The sequence below is a fragment of the Trichomycterus rosablanca genome, chromosome 20 (assembly GCF_030014385.1).
Source record: "Trichomycterus rosablanca isolate fTriRos1 chromosome 20, fTriRos1.hap1, whole genome shotgun sequence".
In the NCBI taxonomy this organism is placed as follows: Eukaryota; Metazoa; Chordata; class Actinopteri; order Siluriformes; family Trichomycteridae; genus Trichomycterus; species Trichomycterus rosablanca.
The window spans coordinates 875,509-898,326 of NC_086007.1; the positions used below are offsets into that span (position 1 = coordinate 875,509).

General features: G+C 44.5%; 1 protein-coding gene across 1 annotated transcript; it reads left to right on the forward strand.

Annotated features, from left to right (window-relative positions):
- Window positions 1-2,432: 2,432 nt before the first annotated feature.
- Window positions 2,433-22,300, forward strand: ca8 (carbonic anhydrase VIII). The gene is made up of 9 exons (XM_063016848.1): window positions 2,433-3,885; window positions 15,019-15,210; window positions 15,361-15,485; window positions 16,208-16,303; window positions 16,590-16,652; window positions 17,206-17,254; window positions 17,369-17,481; window positions 18,730-18,894; window positions 20,727-22,300. Exons 1-8 carry the CDS (start codon window positions 3,813-3,815, stop codon window positions 18,862-18,864), a joined length of 846 nt encoding a protein of 281 aa, XP_062872918.1. The 5' UTR covers window positions 2,433-3,812; the 3' UTR covers window positions 18,865-18,894; window positions 20,727-22,300.
- Window positions 22,301-22,818: the final 518 nt, after the last annotated feature.

Genomic DNA, 22,818 nt, shown 5'->3' on the forward strand with positions numbered 1-22,818 from the left:
TTCCTGCCCTGTAATTTTTTTTCTCACAGACACTGAATGAATGCAAATTTTGGTCTCTTAACTTTATTTCTTAAATTTTGATCTGTTTTTTTTTTTTTTTTTTGCACACGTTCACATTCTGAAGTGTGTGTGTGTGTTTTGTCAGGGTGTGGTGTTGATATTGAAACAGAACAGGCTTCGGGACGTTAAACGATCTCCTTGTTCTTAATAAGCAGCCAGAACTGTTTTGCTTTTAGAAGATTGTTGTTCCACGTCGATCAGCTCATGCTGGGACGATCTCAGGTCTCCTGATGATGGTGGTGGTGCTCCAGAACCTCATGTTGAGCAGCAGAGGGCGACGGTGGCAAAGAGGAAACACTGAGAGGAACCAAACTCAACAGGAACCTTGGAGTAAATTTATCAGAGCAAGAATTAATCGTTCTGCTCCATCCATCCATCCATCAGCAGCTCGTTCTTTACCGTCCCTCCATCTCCATGTCCGCCTCCCTGTTTATCTCATTTATGACTTGGGTAGCATGAGGCCTCCACTTCTTGCTTGTTGTGTTGGTCCATGATGTTTCTCCTCTTATCCATCGTGGCACAACATTTTGGCAGCGTCTTCCTTTCCTTGTCCATCAGGAGTCCAGTAGCTTGACCTTATCCATTATTAAGTCTTTTATTTTAACATGACTGTTTTATTGCTCAACATAAACAGACTGTTTTTATTAGTAGTATTTTTTAATTTCTTATCATTTCTAGCTGTTTAATGTCACCTGTCTTTTCTTTCTCTTGTCTTTTGTAAACAAGCCAGAATGATTTAGTTCTTTAGTTCTTTATTTTTGGGCGGCACGGTGGCTCGGTGGGTAGCACCAAGAAGGTCCTGGGTTCGATCCCCAGGTGGAGCGGTCCGAATTGTTCCCATTCCCCCCCTAATCTAGTCGTGTCCAATTCCCCTGATTGCTCCTCTATACTGATCCGACCCTTCACCGCTGACGGAGGACGCCTCTCAACTCACATGCGCCCCCTCCGGCACGTACAGTCAGTACAGACTGCATTTTTCACCTGCAAGAGTCGAGTTCATACACCGACGGGCACCGTGTATGGAGGGCCACACCCCCATCAGCTTTATTCCTCAGCCCTGTGCAGGCATCATCAGTCAGCCAGCAGGGGCCGCAGTCGCACCAGTTATGAGGATCTATGATCCGACTTTCTTACCCTCTAACCCTGAACGACAGCCGATCGTTGTTCATACAGCCGCCCAGCCCAGTCGGAAAGGCAGAGCTGAGATTCGATACGATGTATTCGAAACCCCAACTCTGGTGAGCTAGCGTACTTTACCGCTGCGCCACCTGTCCGACTCCTTTCTGTGTGGAGTTTGCATGTGGAGCTCCGGTTTCCTCCCACAGTACAAAGGTGTGTAAGTGAGGTGAATTGGAGACACTAAATTGTCCAGGACTGTTCGATATAAACTTGTGGACTGATGAATCTTGTGTGATGAGTTACTATCGTTCCTGTCATGAATGAAACCAAAGTGTAAAACATGACACTAATAATCCTAATTAATAAATACATAAATTTAAATATTTTGATTCTGGGTGGCTCGGTGGGTAGCTCTGTCAACTGTCCAGGGTCTTTTCTGTGTGGAGTTTGCATGTTCTCCCTGTGTCTGTGTGGGTTTCCTCTAAGTACTCCAGTTTCCTCCCACAGTCCAAAGACATACAGTCAGGTTAACTGGCGATACTAAAAAGTCTCACTAGGTGTGTGTGTGTGTGTGTGTGTAACTTTCGCCCAGTAAATCAGACCCTCCGTGACCCTGACCAGGATAAAGCGGTGGTAAAATAGACAATATATGAATGAATATTTTTATTCTACTGTTCAGAAAGCAAAATGAGAATGAAAGAACGGATATCTGGCATTTCTTTTCTCCTCCTCTGTGTTTCAGGGTTCGATTTTCTTTCTTTTTTCCCTCCACGTTTCCTTTCTCTTCTTATTCCTTCATAATTCTCAGTTTTTCTTTTTCCATCGCTTTATTATTTTTATTTCTTTCTCTTTCACTACTTTTATATTTTGTTCTTTTCTTTCTCTCCCTCCTCTGTTTGTTTTGTACTTTGTTCTTTTCTCTCTGTCCCTGATTCTCTTTCTTCGCTTTATTTTCTTTTCTTCTCTCACTGTGGGTGTTATTGTAACCTCACCCATTTCCCTTGTGTGTGTGTGTGTTTGTGTGTGTGTGTGTGTGTGTGTGTGTGGTTAGACTCTTGCTGCTCAGTTGTTTCTAACCTGCTGTATCAAAGATCCAGGAGTCAACGCAACCAGCCAATCAGAGCACAGCCCTGTGTGTGTGTGTGGTATAGTGTACACTGTGTGTGTGTGTGTGTGTGTGTGTGTGTGTGGTATAGTGTACACTGTCTCTCTCTCTCTCTCTCTGTGTGTTGGGTATTGTGTACACTGTGTGTGTGTGTGTGTGTGTGTGGTATTGTGTACACTGTCTGTGTGTTTGTGTGTGTGTGTGTGGTATCGTGTACACTGTGTGTGTGTGTGTGTGTGTGTGTGGTATAGTGTACACTGTCTCTCTCTCTCTCTGTGTGTTGGGTATTGTGTACACTGTGTGTGTGTGTGTGTGTGTGGTATTGTGTACACTGTCTGTGTGTTTGTGTGTGTGTGTGTGGTATCGTGTACACTGTGTGTGTGTGTGTGTGTGTGTGTGGTATAGTGTACACTGTCTCTCTCTCTCTCTGTGTGTTGGGTATTGTGTACACTGTGTGTGTGGGTGTGTGTGGTATTGTGTACACTGTCTGTGTGTTTGTGTGTGTGTGTGTGGTATCGTGTACACTGTGTGTGTGTGTGTGGTATCGTGTACACTTTGTGTGTGTGTGTGTGTGTGGTATCGTGTACACTTTGTGTGTGTGTGGTATCGTGTACACTTTGTGTGTGTGTGTGTGTGTGTGTGTGGTATTGTGTACACTGTGTGTGTGTGTGTGGTATCTTGTACACTGTGTGTGTGTGTGTGTGTGTGTGTGGTATCGTGTACACTGTGTGTGTGTGTGTGTGTGGTATCGTGTACACTTTGTGTGTGTGTGTGTGGTATCGTGTACACTGTGTGTGTGTGTGTGTGTGGTATCTTGTACACTGTGTGTGTGTGTGGTATTGTGTACACTTTGTGTGTGTGTGTGTGTGTGTGTGTGTGGTATCGTGTACACTGTGTGTGTGTGTGTGTGTGGTATCGTGTACACTTTGTGTGTGTGTGTGTGGTATCGTGTACACTGTGTGTGTGTGTGTGTGTGGTATCTTGTACACTGTGTGTGTGTGTGGTATTGTGTACACTTTGTGTGTGTGTGTGGTACTGTGTACACTTTGTGTGTGTGTGTGGTACTGTGTACACTTTGTGTGTGTGTGTGTGTGTGTGTGTGTGTGTGTGTGTGTGTGTGTATATAAATGCAGTTTGCCGTCTCTCACATCACTTTGTTGTTGGAGGATCTTGAACTGTGGTGAGAAGGTCTTTCTGCAGCCTTCAGTCTCTTGGCAGGAAAGTGAGAGTGAATGAATGAGCGAGTGAGTGAGAGAGAGAGAACACACACACACACACACACACACTCTCTCTCTCTCTCTCTCTCATTCTGTATTTGAATAGAATTGGATGGTGACTGTGGGACAGAAAGCAGAAGAAACTCGTCATGGCTTCACACTGAAGAGGAAGAACTGAAGTAAATTGAGGTGAATTGAGGTGAATTGAGGTGAAAGCCGCTCCGACCCTCAGGTTCAGATTTTCGGAGACTTTCAGTCCCTCTCAGGTTCAGGTTTTTGGGGGATTTGGCACCCAGGTTTGGCACAGCAGGATGGCAGAGCCGGTGGTGGAGGAGTCGGATTCTTTGCCCCGGAGGGAGGAGCTGCACTGGGGCTACGAGGAAGGTAAAGAACCGAATGATAGATCACAACTTTCACTCCTTCATCTCTGAGTCAAAGATGAGCTCACACACACACACACACACACACACACACACACACACACGTTTGATTCAATTCTCGCTCTTTTTCTCTCTTTTACTCTCTATTTAATTCAATTCTCTCTGTCAGTTCAGTTTAGTGTAAATGTGGTTTTATGGGTTTGACAATTATTAAACTTTCATATTAACAAAGCTCAGTTACAGAAATAAGAAACTAATAATAATAAAATATAGAGAAATGATAAAGAAATATAAAACAATAGCAGTACAAATAGGAACATTAATTCAAAAAGTACTATGTGTGTGTGTGTGCTTAATATAATGTGTGTACTGACTGAGTATAGTGTGTGTGTGTTGAGTTTAATATGTGTGTATTCTGAGTACATTGTATGTAGTTAGTGTGTGTGATGTATGTATTAAGTGTGTATCATGAGCGAATTGTATGAAGTTAGTGTGTGTAGTTAGTGTGTGTATTGTATATAGATAGTGTGTATCATAAGTGAATGGTGTGTAGTTAGTGTGTGGATTGAGTTAACTGTGTGTGCTGTATATAGTTAGTGTGTGTATCATAAGTGAATGGTGTGTAGTTAGTGTGTGGATTGAGTAAAGTGTGTGTGTATTGTGTGTAGTTAGTGTGTGTATTGAATATAGTCTGTGTATTGAGTAAAGTGAGTGTGTAGTTGCATGTGTGTATTGAGTGTAGTGTGTGTATTGTTTGTTAAATATGTGTATTGAGTGTAGTGTGTATTGTATATAGGTAGTGTGTGTAGTTAGTGTGTGTACTGAGTGTAGTGTGTGTATTGTATATAGGTAGTGTGTGTATCATGAGTGTAGTGTGTGTATTGTATATAGGTAGTGTGTGCATAATTAAGTGTAGTGTGTGTAGTTAAGTGTGTATTGAGTGTAGTGTGTGTATGGAGTGTAGTGTGTGTATATTGTGTGTAGTTAGCGTGTATATCATGAGTGTATTGTGTGTACTTGTGTGTGTATTGAGTAAAGTGTGTGTGTAGTTACGTGTGTGTATTGAGTGTAGTGTGTGTACTGAGTGTATTGAGTGTAGTGTGTTGTATATAGTTAGTGTGTGTACTGTCTATAAGGCAGTTGTATTCTAGTCATTAAGGTACTGGACTAGTAGTCAGAAGGTTGCTGGTTTAAGCCCCACCACTGCCAGGTTGCCACTGTTGGGCCCTTGAGCAAGGCCCTCAACCCTCAATTGCTTAGACTGTATAGTGTCACAGTGCTGTAAGTCGCTTTGGATAAAAGTGTCTGCTGAATGCTGAAAATATTCATGTAAAGTGTGTATTGTATGTACTTAATGTGTGTATTAAGTGTAGGGTGTGTGTACTGTGCATATTGTATATAGTTAGTGAGTGTAGTTAGTGTGTGTGTGTGTAGTTTAGTGTGTACTGAGTGTAGTGTGGGTGTATTGTGTATATTTAGTCTGTGTATTTGGTGTAGTGTATGTAGTTAAGTGTGTATTGAGTGTGTGTGTAGTTAAGTGTGTATTGAGTGCAGTGTGTTGTATATAGTTAGTGTGTATGTAGAAATATAAAACAATAGCAGTACAAATAGAAACAAAAATGTAAAAGTACTATGTGTGTGTGTGTGTGTGTGTGTGTGTGTGTATGTGTGAGTGTGTGTGTGTGTGTATGTGTATAGTTGTGTGTGTGTGAGACATGGTCACTCACTGTCCCTCACTCTCTCTCTCCATGAGTGTGTGTGTGTGTGTGTGTGTGTGTGTGTGTGTGTGTGTTTGTGTTTGTGTGATACTGAATGGTGTGCTTCTTTTACACTCTTCTCTCTCACTGTGAGCTCTGAAAACAAAACCCACAAAAACTGTTTTCTGGTGTGTGTGTAGTGAACAAACTAGCTTCTGAACCAGCCGGCCGGTGTGTGTGTGTGCTCTGGTGTGTGTTCTGGTGTGTGTGTGTGTGTGTTCTGGTGTGTGTTCTGGTGTGTGTGTGTGTGTTCTGGTGTGTGTTCTGGTGTGTGTGTGTGTGTTCTGGTGTGTGTTCTGGTGTGTGTGTAGTGAACAAACCCGAGCGGTTTAAATGTTCTCAGCAGGACTGAGAGATCAGATCAGATCAGTAATGTGAAGGACAGGAGGAGAATCAGAAATGATAACGAGGTTGTGATAGATGATAACATCACTATCGGGATCACCGCACCTCTTCTAATAACCTTGAGTGAGACGCAGCCTTGTGGTTCAGTACAAACATTCAGTGGAGGAGCATCTGAGATTATATCATTATAACATCAATAACTCAGATCAGCCTGTCGTCTAATAATCAGTGAGGTAGTCTGGTACTGACTGTTACTGACTGTTCCTGTCTCTTGGTGCCTCTTTGTGTCTGGTGTGTGTTGGTGTTTGTTTAATGAAGCAGTAAATGAAGGTCGTGATCATATCATCTGTTTACACACAGCAGCTCTGTATCGTGTGTTTCGTTGTATTGCCTTTGTTAGACAAGGTGTGTGTGTGTGTGTGTGTATTGACTTTAATGTGTGTGTACGGACTAGTGTGTGAATGTAGTGTATTTAGTGTGTGTTGTGTTTGTATTAACTGTATTACGTGTGTGCTGAGGGTAGTGTGTACTAAGTGTATTAGTTTATGTAGTGTGTGTATAGTTGTGTGTATTGTGAGTAGTGTCTGTATTGAGTGTCGTGTGTGCTGTGTGTGTATGTAGTTGTGTGCAGTGTGTGTGTATTGAGTGTATTGTGTATATAGTGTGTGTGTAGTGTGTGTTTAGTGTATTAAGTGTAGTGTATTGAGTGTAGTGTGTGTGTGTGTGTGGAGTGTGTGTGATGTGTGTGTAGTGTGTATGTAGTGTGTGTGTAAGAAAGTGTGTGTAGTGTGTATTGAGTGGAGTGTGTGTTGAGTGTAGTGTGTATGTAGTGTGTGTGTAAGAAAGTGTGTGTAGTGTGTATTGAGTGTAGTGTGTATGTAGTGTGCGTGTTGAGTAAGGAGTGTGTGGGGTGTGTATTGAGTGTAGTGTGTGTATTAAGTGTAGTGTATTGAGTGTAGTGTGTGTGTGGAGTGTGTACTGAGTGTAGTGTGTGTGTGGAGTGTGTACTGAGTGTAGTGTGTGTGTGGAGTGTGTATTGAGTGTAGTGTGTATGTAGTGTGCGTGTTGAGTAAAGAGTGTGTGGGGTGTGTATTGAGTGTAGTGTGTGTATTAAGTGTAGTGTATTGAGTGTAGTGTGTGTGTGGAGTGTGTACTGAGTGTAGTGTGTGTGTGGAGTGTGTACTGAGTGTAGTGTGTGTGTGGAGTGTGTATTGAGTGTAGTGTGTGTATTAAGTGTAGTGTATTGAGTGTAGTGTGTGTGTGGAGTGTGTACTGAGTGTAGTGTGTACAGTGGGGCCAAAAAGTATCTAGTCAGCCACTGATTGTGCAGGTTCTCCTACTTAGAAAGATGAGAGAGGTCTGTAATTTTCATCATAGCTACACTTCAACTATGAGAGACAAAATGAGAAAAAAAAATCCAGGAAATCACATTGTAGGATTTTTAAAGAATTTATTTGTAAATTATGGTGGAAAATAAGTATTTGGTCAATAACAAAAGTTCAACTCAATACTTTGTAACATAACCTTTGTTGGCAATGACAGAGGTGAAACGTTTCCTGTAAGTCTTCACCAGGTTTGCACACACTGTAGCTGCTATTTTGGCCCATTCCTCCATGCAGATCTCCTCTAGAGCAGTGATGTTTTGGGGCTGTCGCTGGGCAACACGGACTCCACAAATTTTCTATGGGGTTGAGGTCTGGAGACTGGCTAGGCCACTCCAGGACCTTGAAATGCTTTTTACGGAGCCACTCCTTCGTCGCCCGAGCGGTGTGTTTGGGATCATTGTCATGCTGGAAGACCCAGCCACGTTCCATCTTCAATGCTCTCACTGATGGAAGGAGGTTTTGGCTTAAAATCTCACGATACACGGCCCCGTTCATTCTTCCCTTAACACGGATCAGTCGTCCTGTCCCCTTTGCAGAAAAACAGCCCCAAAGCATGATGTTTCCACCCCCATGCTTCACAGTAGGTATGGTGCAACTCAGCATTCTTCTTCCTCCAAACACGATGAGTTGAGTTTTTACCAAAAAGTTCCATTTTGGTTTCATCTGACCACATGATATTCTCTTAATCCTCTTCTGGATCATCTATATGCTCTCTGGCAAACTTCAGACGGGCCTGGACATGTACTGGCTTAAGCAGGGGGACACGCCTGGCACTGCAGGATTTGAGTCCCTCTCGGCGTAGTGTGTTACTGATGGTAGCCTTTGTTACTTTGGTCCCAGCTCTCTGCAGGTCATTCATCAGGTCCCTCCGTGTAGTTCTGGGATTTTTGCTCACCGTTTTCATGATTATTTTGACCCCACGGGATCAAGGGAGATTATCAATGGTCTTGTATGTCTTCCATTTTCTAACAATTGCTCCCACAGTTGATTTATTCACACCAACCTGCTTGCCTATTGTAGATTCACTCTTCCCAGCCTGGTGCAGGTCTATAGTTTTTTTCCTGGTGTCCTTCGACAGCTCTTTGGTCTTGGCCATGGTTGAGTTTGGAGTCTGACTGTTTGAGGCTGTGGACAGGTGTCTTTTATACAGATAACGAGGTCAAACAGGTGCCATTAATACAGGTAACGAGTGGAGGACAGAAGAGCTTCTTAATGAAGAAGTTACAGGTCTGTGAGAGCCAGAAATCTTGCTTGTTTGTGGGTGACCAAATACTTATTTTCCACCATAATTTACAAATAAATTCTTTAAAAATCCTACAATGTGATTTCCTGGATTTTTTTTCTCATTTTGTCTCTCATAGTTGAAGTGTAGCTATGATGAAAATTACAGACCTCTCTCATCTTTCTAAGTAGGAGAACCTGCACAATCAGTGGCTGACTAAATACTTTTTGGCCCCACTGTATGTAGTGTGTGATGCGTGTGTAGTGTGTGTGTAAGAAAGTGTGTGTAGTGTGTGTATAGTTGTGTGTATTGTGAGTAGTGTCTGTATTGAGTGCAGTGTGTGTGCAGTGTGTGTATGTAGTTGTGTGCAGTGTGTGTGTATTGAGTGTATTGTGTATTAAGTGTAGTGTATTGAGTGTAGTGTGTGTGTGGAGTGTGTATTGAGTGTAGTGTGTATGTAGTGTGTGATGCGTGTGTAGTGTGTGTGTAAGAAAGTGTGTGTAGTGTGTGTTGAGTGTATTGTGTATTAAGTGTAGTGTATTGAGTGTAGTGTGTGTGTGGAGTGTGTATTGAGTGTAGTGTGTATGTAGTGTGTGATGCGTGTGTAGTGTGTGTGTAAGAAAGTGTGTATTGAGTGGAGTGTGTATGTAGTGTGTGATGTGTGTGTAGTGTGTGTGTAAGAAAGTGTGTGTAGTGTGTATTGAGTGTAGTGTGTGATGCGTGTGTAATGTGTGTGTGGAGTGTGTATTGAGTGTAGTGTGTATGTAGTGTGTGATGCGTGTGTAGTGTGTGTGTAAGAAAGTGTGTGTAGTGTGTATTGAGTGTAGTGTGTGATGCGTGTGTAGTGTGTGTGTAAGAAAGTGTGTGGAGTGTGTATTGAGTGTAGTGTGTGTGTAGTGTGTGTGTGTAGTGTGTATTGAGTGTAGTGTGTATGTAGTGTGTGATGCGTGTGTAGTGTGTGTAAGAAAGTGTGTGTAGTGTGTATTGAGTGTAGTGTGTGATGTGTGTGTAAGAAAGTGTGTGTAGTGTGTATTGAGTGTAGTGTGTGTGTAGTGTGTGTGTAAGAAAGTGTGTGTAGTGTGTATTGAGTGTAGTGTGTGATGCGTGTGTAGTGTGTGTGTGAAGTGTGTATTGAGTGTAGTGTGTATGTAGTGTGTGATGCGTGTGTAGTGTGTGTGTAAGAAAGTGTGTGTAGTGTGTATTGAGTGTAGTGTGTGATGCGTGTGTAGTGTGTGTAAGAAAGTGTGTGGAGTGTGTATTGAGTGTAGTGTGTGTGTGTAGTGTGTATTGAGTGTAGTGTGTATGTAGTGTGTGATGCGTGTGTAGTGTGTGTGTGTAAGAAAGTGTGTGGAGTGTGTATTGAGTGTAGTGTGTGTGTAGTGTGTGTGTAAGAAAGTGTGTGTAGTGTGTATTGAGTGTAGTGTGTGATGCGTGTGTAGTGTGTGTGTGTAGTGTGTATTGAGTGTAGTGTGTATGTAGTGTGTGATGCGTGTGTAGTGTGTGTGTGTAAGAAAGTGTGTGGAGTGTGTATTGAGTGGAGTGTGTATGTAGTGTGTGATGCGTGTGTAGTGTGTATTGAATGTAGTGTGTGATGCGTGTGTAGTGTGTGTGTAAGAAAGTGTGTGTAGTGTGTATTGAGTTTAGTGTGTGTGTGTGTAAGAAAGTGTGTGTAGTGTGTATTGAGTGTAGTGTGTGTAGTGTGTGTAGTGTGTATTGAGTGTAGTGTGTATGTAGTGTGTGATGCCCCTAGAGCTGGTTATTGAGCAGAGAATTTTGCACAAGCTGCTCAACGTAATGGACAATACCACACACCCGTTACACGACCTGCTGATTAAACAGCAAAGTGCCTTCAGTGGAAGGTTCCGCCAACTTCGCTGCAACAAAGAGCGCTATAGGAAGTCATTTCTGCCCACAGCGGTGGCAACCTATAATAACTCTCACTGGTGCAAGAGAAGGACTCAGAACCTATAACACCCACAAAAGACAATTAAACTACAATTTGCACAGGGTACTGTTTTTAGTTTTTATTTAAAAATTTCAAATTGCACAACGTCTGTAACTGCACCTTCAGCCCCCCCCCCCCCTTTTTAGTTTCTTTTGTTCTTGTCCTGTTAGATGTTTTTATATTATATTATTATTTTTTATGTTATTATATTTTATTTTATTTTATTATTTTTATTTTTTATTTTATTTTATTTTATTTTCTTCATATATGTATATTTTTAGATTTTATATCTATATTTTTAGATTTTATATCTACTTGTATTTACATTTGTACTAATTTTTTGATTCTTTATTTACCTCATTGTAATGTCACTGTGTGATGTTTTTTGTCATAATTGTTATTGCTGCTGCGACACCACAATTTCCCTTCGGGGATTAATAAAGTACTCAATCAATCAATCAATCAATCAATCAATCAATGCGTGTGTAGTGTGTGTGTAAGAAAGTGTGTGTAGTGTGTATTGAGTGTAGTGTGTGTGTAGTGTGTGTGTAAGAAAGTGTGTGTAGTGTGTATTGAGTGTAGTGTGTGTGTAAGAAAGTGTGTGTAGTGTGTATGTAGTGTGTGATGCGTGTGTAGTGTGTGTGTAAGAAAGTGTGTGTAATGTGTATCGAATGTACTGTAGTATGTGTGTAGTGTGTGTGTAGTGTGTGTGTAGTGTGTATGTAGTGTGTATGTAGTGTGCGTATTGAGTAAAGAGTGTGTAGTGTGTGTGTAGTGTGTATGTAGTGTGCGTGTTGAGTAAAGAGTGTGTGGGGTGTGTAGTGTGTGTGTAGTGTGTATGTAGTGTGCGTGTTGAGTAAAGAGTGTGTGTAGTGTGTGTGTATTGAATGTAGTGTGTGTATGTACAGTGTATCACAAAAGTGAGTACACCCCTCACATTTCTGCAGATATTTAAGTATATCTTTTCATGGGACAACACTGACAAAATGACACTTTGACACAATGAAAAGTAGTCTGTGTGCAGCTTATATAACAGTGTAAATTTATTCTTCCCTCAAAATAACTCAATATACAGCCATTAATGTCTAAACCACCGGCAACAAAAGTGAGTACACCCCTAAGAGACTACACCCCTAAATGTCCAAATTGAGCACTGCTTGTCATTTTCCCTCCAAAATGTCATGTGATTTGTTAGTTTTACTAGGTCTCAGGTGTGCATAGGGAGCAGGTGTGTTCAATTTAGTAGTACAGCTCTCACACTCTCTCATACTGGTCACTGAAAGTTCCAACATGGCACCTCATGGCAAAGAACTCTCTGAGGATCTTAAAAGACGAATTGTTGCGCTACATGAAGATGGCCAAGGCTACAAGAAGATTGCCAACACCCTGAAACTGAGCTGCAGCACAGTGGCCAAGATCATCCAGCGTTTTAAAAGAGCAGGGTCCACTCAGAACAGACCTCGCGTTGGTCGTCCAAAGAAGCTGAGTGCACGTGCTCAGCGTCACATCCAACTGCTGTCTTTGAAAGATAGGCGCAGGAGTGCTGTCAGCATTGCTGCAGAGATTGAAAAGGTGGGGGGTCAGCCTGTCAGTGCTCAGACCATACGTCGCACACTACATCAAATTGGTCTGCATGGCCATCACCCCAGAAAGAAGCCTCTTCTGAAGTCTCTACACAAGAAAGCCAGCAAACAGTTTGCTGAAGACATGTCAACAAAGGACATGGATTACTGGAACCATGTCCTATGGTCTGATGAGACCAAGATTCATTTGTTTGGTTCAGATGGTCTCAAGCATGTGTGGCGGCAATCAGGTGAGGAGTACAAAGATAAGTGTGTCATGCCTACAGTCAAGCATGGTGGTGGGAATGCCATGGTCTGGGGCTGCATGAGTGCAGCAGGTGTTGGGGAGTTACATTTCATTGAGGGACACATGAACTCCAATATGTACTGTGAAATACTGAAGCAGAGCATGATCCCCTCCCTCCGGAAACTGGGTCGCAGGGCAGTGTTCCAGCATGATAATGACCCCAAACACACCTCTAAGACGACCACTGCTTATTGAAGAGGCTAAGGGTAAAGGTGATGGACTGGCCAAGCATGTCTCCAGACCTAAACCCAATAGAACATCTTTGGGGCATCCTCAAGCGGAAGGTGGAGGAGCACAAAGTCTCGAATATCCGCCAGCTCCGTGATGTCGTCATGGAGGAGTGGAAAAGCATTCCAGTGGCAACCTGTGAAGCTCTGGTAAACTCCATGCCCAGGAGAGTTAAGGCAGTTCTGGGAAATAATGGTGGCCACACAAAATATTGACACTTTATGAACTTTCACTAAGGGGTGTACTCACTTTTGTTGCCGGTGGTTTAGACATTAATGGCTGTATATTGAGTTATTTTGAGGGAAGAATAAATTTACACTGTTATATAAGCTGCACACAGACTACTTTTCATTGTGTCAAAGTGTCATTTTGTCAGTGTTGTCCCATGAAAAGATATACTTAAATATCTGCAGAAATGTGAGGGGTGTACTCACTTTTGTGATACACTGTATGTATACAGCTTTGAATCAAGGCTTTAAATCAGGTCAGGGGTTCAAGTCCCTGTTCGGGAGATATGATGTCTTTGCCCCTTTGGTGTCATGGATAAAGCCAGAGGTTGTGGGTTCAAATCCCACCTGAAGTGAGCAGTGATCAGAGAGATAGTGCAGATGTGTGTTGGTTCTAAGCCAATAGGAAGACGGCAGCGGGACCGATGACCCTGAAACAGCGCGGTGCTAATTCTGTCGTTCTGCTGCTAAATAAAGCTTTTAATAAAGATAAAGAAGCTCAGGAGGGGCGACAAATCCCCACAGTTATTAACGTTCAGCTTCCTGAGGGACTGAGAGATCTCAGGAGGCTTCAGCACGTCCTCAGATCCTCACGTTCTAACCTTCTTTACATTTACTGACCCAGATCTGCTGAACACCAGCTTCAGTTTCAGCCACAAAGCATCTCATAAAGGAAACCACCTGCTTCTGACTGTGCCGCAACGGTTTAGGGAAGGACCTGTCCTGTTCCAGCATGAGCTCTATAAAGAAACTCCAGTGTCCCTCACACAGCCCTGAGCTCACACCACTCAGCACTGAGTTACCACTAAGCTACCACTGAGTTACCACTGAGTTACCACTAAGCTACCACTGAGTTACCACTAAGCTACCACTGAGTTACCACTGAGTTACCACTGAGTTACCACTAAGCTACCACTGAGTTACCACTAAGCTACCACTGAGTTACAGCTACGTTAGCACTAAGTTACCACTGAGTTACAGCTAATAAGTTACTACTGAGTTACAGCTACGTTAGCACTAAGTTACCACTGAGTTACAGCTACGTTAGCACTAAGTTACCACTGAGTTACAGCTAAGTTAGCACTAAGTTAGCACTGAGTTACCACTGAGTTACTGCTACGTTAGCACTAAGTTACCACTGAGTTACAGCTACGTTAGCACTAAGTTACCACTGAGTTACCACTGAGTTACTGCTACATAAGCACTAAGTTACCACTGAGTTACAGCTACGTTAGCACTAAGTTACCACTGAGTTACTGCTACATTAGCACTAAGTTACCACTGAGTTACAGCTACATTAGCACTAAGTTACCACTGAGTTACCACTGAGTTACCACTAAGTTACCACTGAGTTACTGCTACGTTAGCACTAAGTTACCACTGAGTTACAGCTAAGTTAGCACTAAGTTACCACTGAGTTACCACTAAGTTACCACTGAGTTACAGCTACGTTAGCACTAAGTTACCACTGAGTTACAGCTAAGTTAGCACTAAGTTACCACTGAGTTACCACTGAGTTACAGCTACGTTAGCACTAAGTTACCACTGAGTTACAGCTAAGTTAGCACTAAGTTACCACTGAGTTACCACTGAGTTACTGCTACGTTAGCACTAAGTTACCACTGAGTTACTGCTACATTAGCACTAAGTTACCACTGAGTTACTGCTACGTTAGCACTAAGTTACCACTGAGTTACCACTAAGTTACCACTGAGTTACAGCTACGTTAGCACTAAGTTACCACTGAGTTACCACTGAGTTACCACTAAGTTACCACTGAGTTACTGCTACATTAGCACTAAGTTACCACTGAGCTACCGCAATGTGATGGACTGGCTTCCAGTGTTTCCCTGTGGAACCGGACCCGCTGTGACCCTGACCAGGATAAAGAGACCGTTAGATTAGATGAGCTTCAGCACTGCAGGTTTTTTTCTTTCTCAGGGTCGACGGTTCCTGATTCTGACCTTCAAACCATCAAACCATCATAAACACAGAGCGAGGTCAGAGGAACAGATACGGAGCTCTGAGAGCCCCGCCCCAAACTTCAAACAACAATCGGCTTTTATCTAAAGTTATTAAAGTTTTAAACTTCAAAAAGTGTTCAGATGAGGACAGTGTTTGTTATGCTCTGATGTTAAATGCGCTCTGTGGGTTTTTAGGGGCGGAGTGGGGTCTGCTGTTCCCCGAGGCCAACGGTGAGAACCAGTCCCCCATAAACCTGAACTCCAGGGAGGCGAGGTACGACCCCCGTCTGCTGGAGGCGGGGTTAACGCATAACTACGTGGTGTGTCGAGACTGTGAGGTCATCAACGATGGGCACACCGTCAGGATCATGCTCAAATCCAAATCAGGTACCGAAAACCCGCTACTCAGTCCACCACAGTTCTCACCGGTGTAAAAACATCAGATGAGTTTATATTTATTATTTATTATTACTGGTTGAATTCCTTGATGTTCTGATTGGTTCTTTGTTCCGGTGTTCCGGTGTTCCGGTGTTCCAGTGGTGACCGGCGGTCCGTTACCCAGCGATCATGAGTTCGAGCTGTATGAGGTTCAGTTCCACTGGGGCAAAGAGAACCAGAGGGGCTCCGAACACACCGTCAACTTCAAAGCTTTTCCCATGGAGGTACGAAGCGTTAGTATGTAGTTAGTTTGTCCTCATTTGGATATACCCGGTGCTCCTGTGCACTCTGGGGACACCTGCTGGTGGCACGACACCCTCGCTGTCCAAAGAGTGAGCACGCCTTCTCTGTCAGTCCAGACACCTCCCAAAATATGACATCATAACCCACACCCCTCCCAAACTATTACATCACAATCTAAACCATTCTCAAATTATGACATCATAACCCAAACCCCTCCCAAAATATAACATCATAACCCACACCCCTCCCAAACTATACATCATAACCTAAACCATTCTCAAATTATGACATCATAACCAAAACCCCTCCCAAAATATTACATCATAACCCAAACCCCTCCTTAACTAATACATCATAACCCTCGACGTACCTGCCTGAGAAATAAACAATGAATTGAATGAAACGTCACGGCCGTACAGCTGCTTGATCGGGTTCCTGGGCACCTGGGTATTAACAGCAGCTCTGTTTTCTGCCTGTTTAGAGTTTTGCATGTTCTCCCAGCATCCAGGTAGAGTTCCCATGAGTGCTCTGTTTTGTTCACCCATTCGAAACACATGCAGCAGGTGGAATTGCTGCTCCAAGCTGTCAGTGCATTTGATTGTTGTCCTTTAAAATTAATACATAAGTAAATACATGTGTGTGTGTGTGTGTGCGCGTGTGTGTGTGTGTGTGTGTGTGTGTGTGTGTGTGTGTGCGTGTGTAGCTGCACCTCATCCACTGGAACAGTACGCTATTCAGCAGTGTGGACGAGGCCATGGGTCATAGGAGCGGCATCCTCATCATCGCCCTCTTCGTCCAGGTACCAGGGTTCCTTCCTTCTTCTGTGGGTCTATGCAGTGCCAGTTTTGGACCAGTTTAGCCGGGAAGGGGGGGGGGGGGGGGGGGGCTGGCAGACTGGTACCAGTGATTCTGGTAGCGGCACCATAGGACCCTTTTTGTTTTCTGAATATGAAACGTGCTGGTTGCAGAGATTCCAAAAATGAGAACCACCTCACATGTGAGTGGAGGGCACAGTGGGTGGAGGGCACAGTGGGGGCCAGGGACCCCGGTCAACCCATTTAATCATTGAATGTGGTTGTGTGTAGATTGGAAAGGAGCATCTGGGACTGAAGGCCGTTACAGAGGTGTTACAGGACCTGCAGTATAAGGTAACCACACACACACACACACACACTCATAGTTTTGTGGTATTTGGTATGTTCTCCCTTACTTTTTCATCCAAAGCGACTTACAACTGTGCTTGAATTCAATCCAAGCAATTGAAGCAACTGAGGCATTCTGGCAGTAATTCAGCCAAGGGTGGCTCGATGGGTGGCACTGTTGTCTCACAGCAAGAAGGTTTATGGGTTCGATTCCCAAGGTCTTTTCTGTGTGGAGTTTTGCATGTTCTTCCCATGTCTGCGTGGGTTTCCTCTGGGTGCTCTGGTTTCCTCCTACAGTACAGTAACATGCAGTCAGGACAATACAGTGTGTGTGTGTGTGTGTGTGTGTGTGTGTGTGCTCTGTGATGCACTGCTGACCTGTCCGGGTGTTTCGGGCAGTGAATTGTACCCACTGAGACCCTGACCAGGATAATGTGGTGGTAAAACAGACAATAAATAAATGAAGGTGTCTGAAACACCTGAAGTTAATCGTTAGTACTGATGTCCACATACTTTTGGCCATTTAATGAAAGTAATGTTTCTTTTTTTGTTGTTACAGGGGAAGACGAAAATAATTCCATGTTTTAATCCGAACACGTTACTCCCGGGTTCGTTCCTCTCTTTATATTTGATTGATTTTAGTCCTCGTGGGTTCCAGAGCTCCGACCTCAAACGTCCTGTGTGTGTGTGTGTGTGTGTGTGTGTTTGATGTTTCTCTGTAGATCCGTTATTACGGGATTACTGGGTGTACGAAGGCTCGTTAACGACGCCCCCCTGTAGTGAGAAGGTGATCTGGATCCTCTACCGTTACCCACTAACCATCTCCCAGATGCAGGTAATAAACATCTCTTCTTCTTCCTCTTGGGGGCGGCCACGCCCTAGTGTGTCTGTTAAACATGCAGCGAGGCCGAGACTCGAACCCGAGACCTAGAGGTGATAGACTAGCGTTTTAGACTTTTAGGCCACAGAAACCCTTGTTTAGTTCTGAGCGTACAATCAAAACAACAGCATTTTTACCTTCATGATGAATACAAATCAAGAGTGCAGGTGCTAGACGTGCCTGCCTGCAGTCCAGCCCTGTCTTGTATTGATATTGTGAGGCATTATGAAACTTTCACGGCTATTTCCCCATCCCACTGTTCCACCATTCAACCATCCCAATGTTCCATCATCCCAGTGATCCACCAACCCATCCTTCCACTATTCCACTGCCCCACTATCCCACTGTCCCACCACCTAACCATCCCACTATCCCACTATCCCACTGTCCCATCATCCCACTGTCCCACTATCCCACTGTCCCATCATCCCACTGTCCCACTATCCCACTGTCCCACCACCTAACCATCCCACTATCCCACTATCCCACCTCCTAACCATCCCACTATCCCACTGTCCCATCATCCCACTATCCCACTGTCCCACCACCTAACCATCCCACTATCCCACTATCCCACCTCCTAACCATCCCACTATCCCACTGTCCCATCATCCCACTGTCCCACTGTCCCACCACCTAACCATCCCACTATCCCACTGTCCCATCATCCCACTGTCCCACTATCCCACTGTCCCATCATCCCACTGTCCCACTATCCCACTGTCCCACCACCTAACCATCCCACTATCCCACTGTCCCATCATCCCACTGTCCCACTATCCCACTGTCCCACTATCCCACTGTCCCACCACCTAACCATCCCACTATCCCACCTCCTAACCATCCCACTATCCCACTGTCCCATCATCCCACTGTCCCACTATCCCACTATCCCACCTCCTAACCATCCCACTATCCCACTGTCCCGCCATCCCACTATTCCACCACCCAACCATCTCACTGTCCAACCAATTGACCATCCGATTGTCCCACCAACCCATTGCCTAACTATCCCACTGTCTAACAAATCAACCATTCCACTATCTCACCACCCCACCATCCCACTGTCCCTCCAAACCACTATTTTCCCACCCAGCTATCCCACTGCCCCACTAACCCACCAGTCTTTCATCCCATTTTATAGAATTGATTTCAATGGGTGTGGCTCTTATATAAACACCATATTTGTGTCCCCGTCTGCAGATCGAGGAGTTCCGGAGACTCCGGTCTCACGTGAAGGGAGCGGAGCTGCTGGAAGGGAACGATGGGATGTTGGGGGACAATTTCCGCCCCACGCAGCCCCTCAGTGACCGGATCATCCGGGCAGCGTTCCAGTGACGCCTGAGATCAACCAGCAAGAGGCCGAGGGTAACGTCACAGCGCCCACCCGAAAATATTCTGAATACGTTTACTTTAATGGGATTCCACCCAAGTAATCGCCCCCTATGCGTATTTGTCACACCTGATAATGCAGACTAGCACCTGCACCCTCAGACTAGCACCTGCACCCTCAGACAGGTAAAATATTCTACTGATTCTTTCACCTCAGCCAGCGACGGACTCTCACAGAGAGCAGAACAGTGTACGTACTGTCATGCTCAGCACTGTGTGTTCCTCCATTGCCTCTCCCGCCCAGCAGGGGTCGCTGTTGCTGCTTTAACAAACACAAACCCTGTCCGACCGCTGGCCTACTAATCAGAAGGATGCTAGGTTAAGCCCCACCGCCGTAAAGTTGCCACTGTTGGACCCCTAAACAAGACCCTTACCCCTTTACCTGTAGTTTTGACCAGCGTCTCCTCTGGTTCAGATTGTGTTTCCAGTGGACGCTCCAGCGGCGGCTGTGTCCTAATTCATCAGGTTCTGACCTGACGGTGGTAGATGTTCCTCAGGGAGAACCTAAATATAAAACACCTCCCATCATAATGCCACCGTGAGTCCTAGATTAAAGAGAAGTGGGTTATTCCTGCGCCCCACGGGCGCACGTGTGCCCCCTTTTGATTTCGGAAGCTATTTCTGGAACGTGTTCTGAGACGCTGATGGATCTTCACACGTTTACGGCATTTTAGCAGATTCGACTTTTTTTGATTTGAGGTTTTTTGAGATGGTTCAAGCGTCTGAATACTTGTGGTACCCGTCGGGATCGTGCCCGTGCTTTTATGGCCTGAGCCGTTGTTGCTTCAGACTGGACGTGGGAAGGAAGTGAGATCCTTGGTACGACCCCGCTGTTCCGCTCCGGTGGAGAATACGTGGATGTTTGCTTAATATTTTGCACCACTCATTTTAGGGATGTCTACATACTTTTGGTATCGCTGGGCACTTCGATAACAGGTAACAGGACTTCCCCTAAAACAAAAGACTCGTTTTTATGCCCACTACCTACCCAACCACACACACACACACACACACACACACACTGCGGTGTTGTTCGGCTGTAATGGATACGCCAGGCCAGCGTAGCGCCTGCTGGTGTTTCCCACCTCTTCGACCTGGAAACTCCACCAGGGGGGCGTCACGCTCCTGGTTCCGGGCACAAATCTAAAACGTCCGCGCCCCCCTGAGCCTTCCTCTGCCGCTTGTACTTCCCCCATGTTGACTAGCACCTGCACCCTCAGACAGGTGAATTTATCTCCTGATTCTTTCACCCCAGCCAGCGACGGACTCTCACAGAGAGCAGAACAGCGTACGTACTGCCATGCTCAGCACTGTATGTTCCACCCAGCAGGGGTCGCTGTTGCTGCTTTAATAAACACAAACCCTGTCCGACCTCGTCTCTCTCTCTCTGTTGTGTCTGTTTGGCACCAGGCCAGGTCGGTAGCACTGCATGGCCAGCATGGGTAACATAGTTCAGACGTGCATCGTGTAGCCAAAAGTATTCGGACGCCTGACCGTGAGCGTGTCGGGTCCCGTTTCCAAAACAAACGCTATCAAAGCAGAGCGACGCTCTGAGTGACCTTTAGCTAGAACGACAGCCGCTCTTTGTGTGGGAATTTGTGCCCGTTCAGTCAGAAGATGGCAGCGTTTGTAAGGCTGGGCGCTGATTGATTTCACAGTCGATGTTCCGGTTCATCCCAGAGCTGTTGATTGAGGCTGAGATCAGGGCTCCGTGCAGGACGCTGGAGTTACAACAAGCTCACGATCAGGTGTCCGAATATTTTTGGGTGTATGGTGATTCTGATTCTGTGGTTTATTTTGTGTTCCAGGATGAAGATCAGATCTGTACGCTGAAGGTTCTCGTCCGTCCTGCTTTGATGTGAACGTGATCGTGTGAAGTCTGAGCCGACGCCGAGCAGCCCTGAACCCACTGACGCCGACGTTCTAATCAAACTCTGTCCCGCCCACGTCCTCGTAACCGTCCACTACCGTAAACGCTCGATAACACGCGACAGTATGAGGTTCTGCGTATCGTACGTATATTTAACAGTGTCGTTTAAGGTTCTTTCATTTATAGATGACGGCTCTCGCTGTGGTTCAGTGGAGTCCTAAAGTCTCAGACATACATTCATCATTCATCATTTTCCTTCAGTTCTTTGAGCATGTTCTGCGATCGTGGTGTGTAGTGTTCCTGTAGAAACTTTAAGTGGCTGCTTGGCTTTAATGGAAGGATTCGAGAGGTGCTACCCACCGAGCCACCGTGCCACTGCAATTTTATCAGCAAAACTGGTGGAAAATGTATATATATATATAAATATATGTTTGAAAATTGGTACACAGCCATCTTCAAGGCTTTCAGGACTCCACTGAACCACAGCGAGAGCCGTCATCACTGAAAGAAAGAGAGTTAAAAGAAACAGTGGTGTAACTATGTAATGTAAACCTCATATTGTTGAACATTATCGACACATCATCAAGCATCTCAAATCAGCTCAAAGTCATTTCCGAGGCTTTTAGGACTCCACTGAACCACAGCGAGAGCCGCCATCTCTAAAACAAAGAAACTTAAACGAATGCTGTTAAATTTGCAAATGCGCAAATGTTTACGTTTACTTTTTAAATGAACATTTTTAAATATAAGTTGTTGTTGGCTGAGCAGTTCAGGTACCGAACTGTTAATCAAGCATTCGAACCCTGAACCTGATTCAGTCCTTAACCCTCAGTTGTGAGCTGCACTCGGTAAAAGCTTCTGTTTCGCTAAAAGTCATAAACGTTAGGATTAATTAGCCTGCTAACATGAAGACGCTAACGCTAATACAAATGCTAATTTGTATGGAAAGATTGCAAACTACCCTCGAACTTCTCAACCGGACGGAAACCTCATCAGGCTTTCTTGACTGAAATCAGCATCCAGTCAGACAACGGGCACAAATTCCCATACTCCTCAGAACATGGACATCCTTCTCATGGGTTTTTGATGAAGTGGTCACACAGAGGTCACTATTTTAATACCGTTTGGGTTTTGAAGCGATTAAACACTACGCTAACACTGATACAAGCTGCTCTGGGTTCGACCCCGGGTGTGAAGTGCGGTATAGTTTGTTGACTCTGAGGTCACGTGTTTAAATGTTTGCAGGTTTTCCGTCGTTTCGTGTCGCGTCTCATAAACAATCTAAAATATTTATAAAGTTGAGCTCATAATTCAGTCATTTAATTTATAATCGGAGTAGAATAATAACGTGACTGTAACGTTTCATCTTTATTTTAGACCCTCAGTTATTAACGTCCTTTAGTTATTGATCAGACGTGCAGTGAGATGACTGTGTTTGCACTGCGGTCCTGTTATGGCATCAATAAGATCATGTTTACCATCAAAGATACTAATAAAATCATTCAAACAAAATCTCTGGTTCTAGTTTCATTATTTAAACCATTGTGACGATGTCTGGCTGCTCGAGTGGGCACGCAGATTGTGTTATCCACCTGGCCGGGCACCCACACAGGCACCATCGGCTGTGTCAGAGGTTTGAATAGTGGATGGATTCCTGGTTGCTGCTGCAATTGCGGCCTCTTCTGACCAGTCGAGGCGCCTGCATGATACGGTTGATTCACAGATAGCAGTGAGTGACTCTGTACGTGATGCTGCTCTCTGTGACACACTAGGTGTAACCCCAACCTTAGGTGTAAACCTAAGTGTAACCATAGGTGTAACCCTAACCCTAGTTATAGCCCTAACCCTAGTTATAACCCTAACCCTAGTTATAGCCCTAGCTGTAACCCTAACCCTAGTTATAACCCTAACCCTAGTTATAGCCCTAGCTGTAACCCTAACCCTAGTTATAACCCTAACCCTAGTTATAACCCTAGCTGTAACCCTAACCCTAATTATAACCCTAACCCTAGTTATAACCCTAGATGTAA

Bases quoted from the DNA above. Each gene is read 5' to 3' on its own strand.
- ca8 (XM_063016848.1), top strand. From the start codon at position 3,813: ATGGCAGAGCCGGTGGTGGAGGAGTCGGATTCTTTGCCCCGGAGGGAG. The intron at 15,211-15,360 runs GTACCGAAAACC...CCGGTGTTCCAG, and splicing joins CATGCTCAAATCCAAATCAG to TGGTGACCGGCGGTCCGTTA. The intron at 16,653-17,205 runs GTAACCACACAC...TTGTTGTTACAG, and splicing joins TACAGGACCTGCAGTATAAG to GGGAAGACGAAAATAATTCC.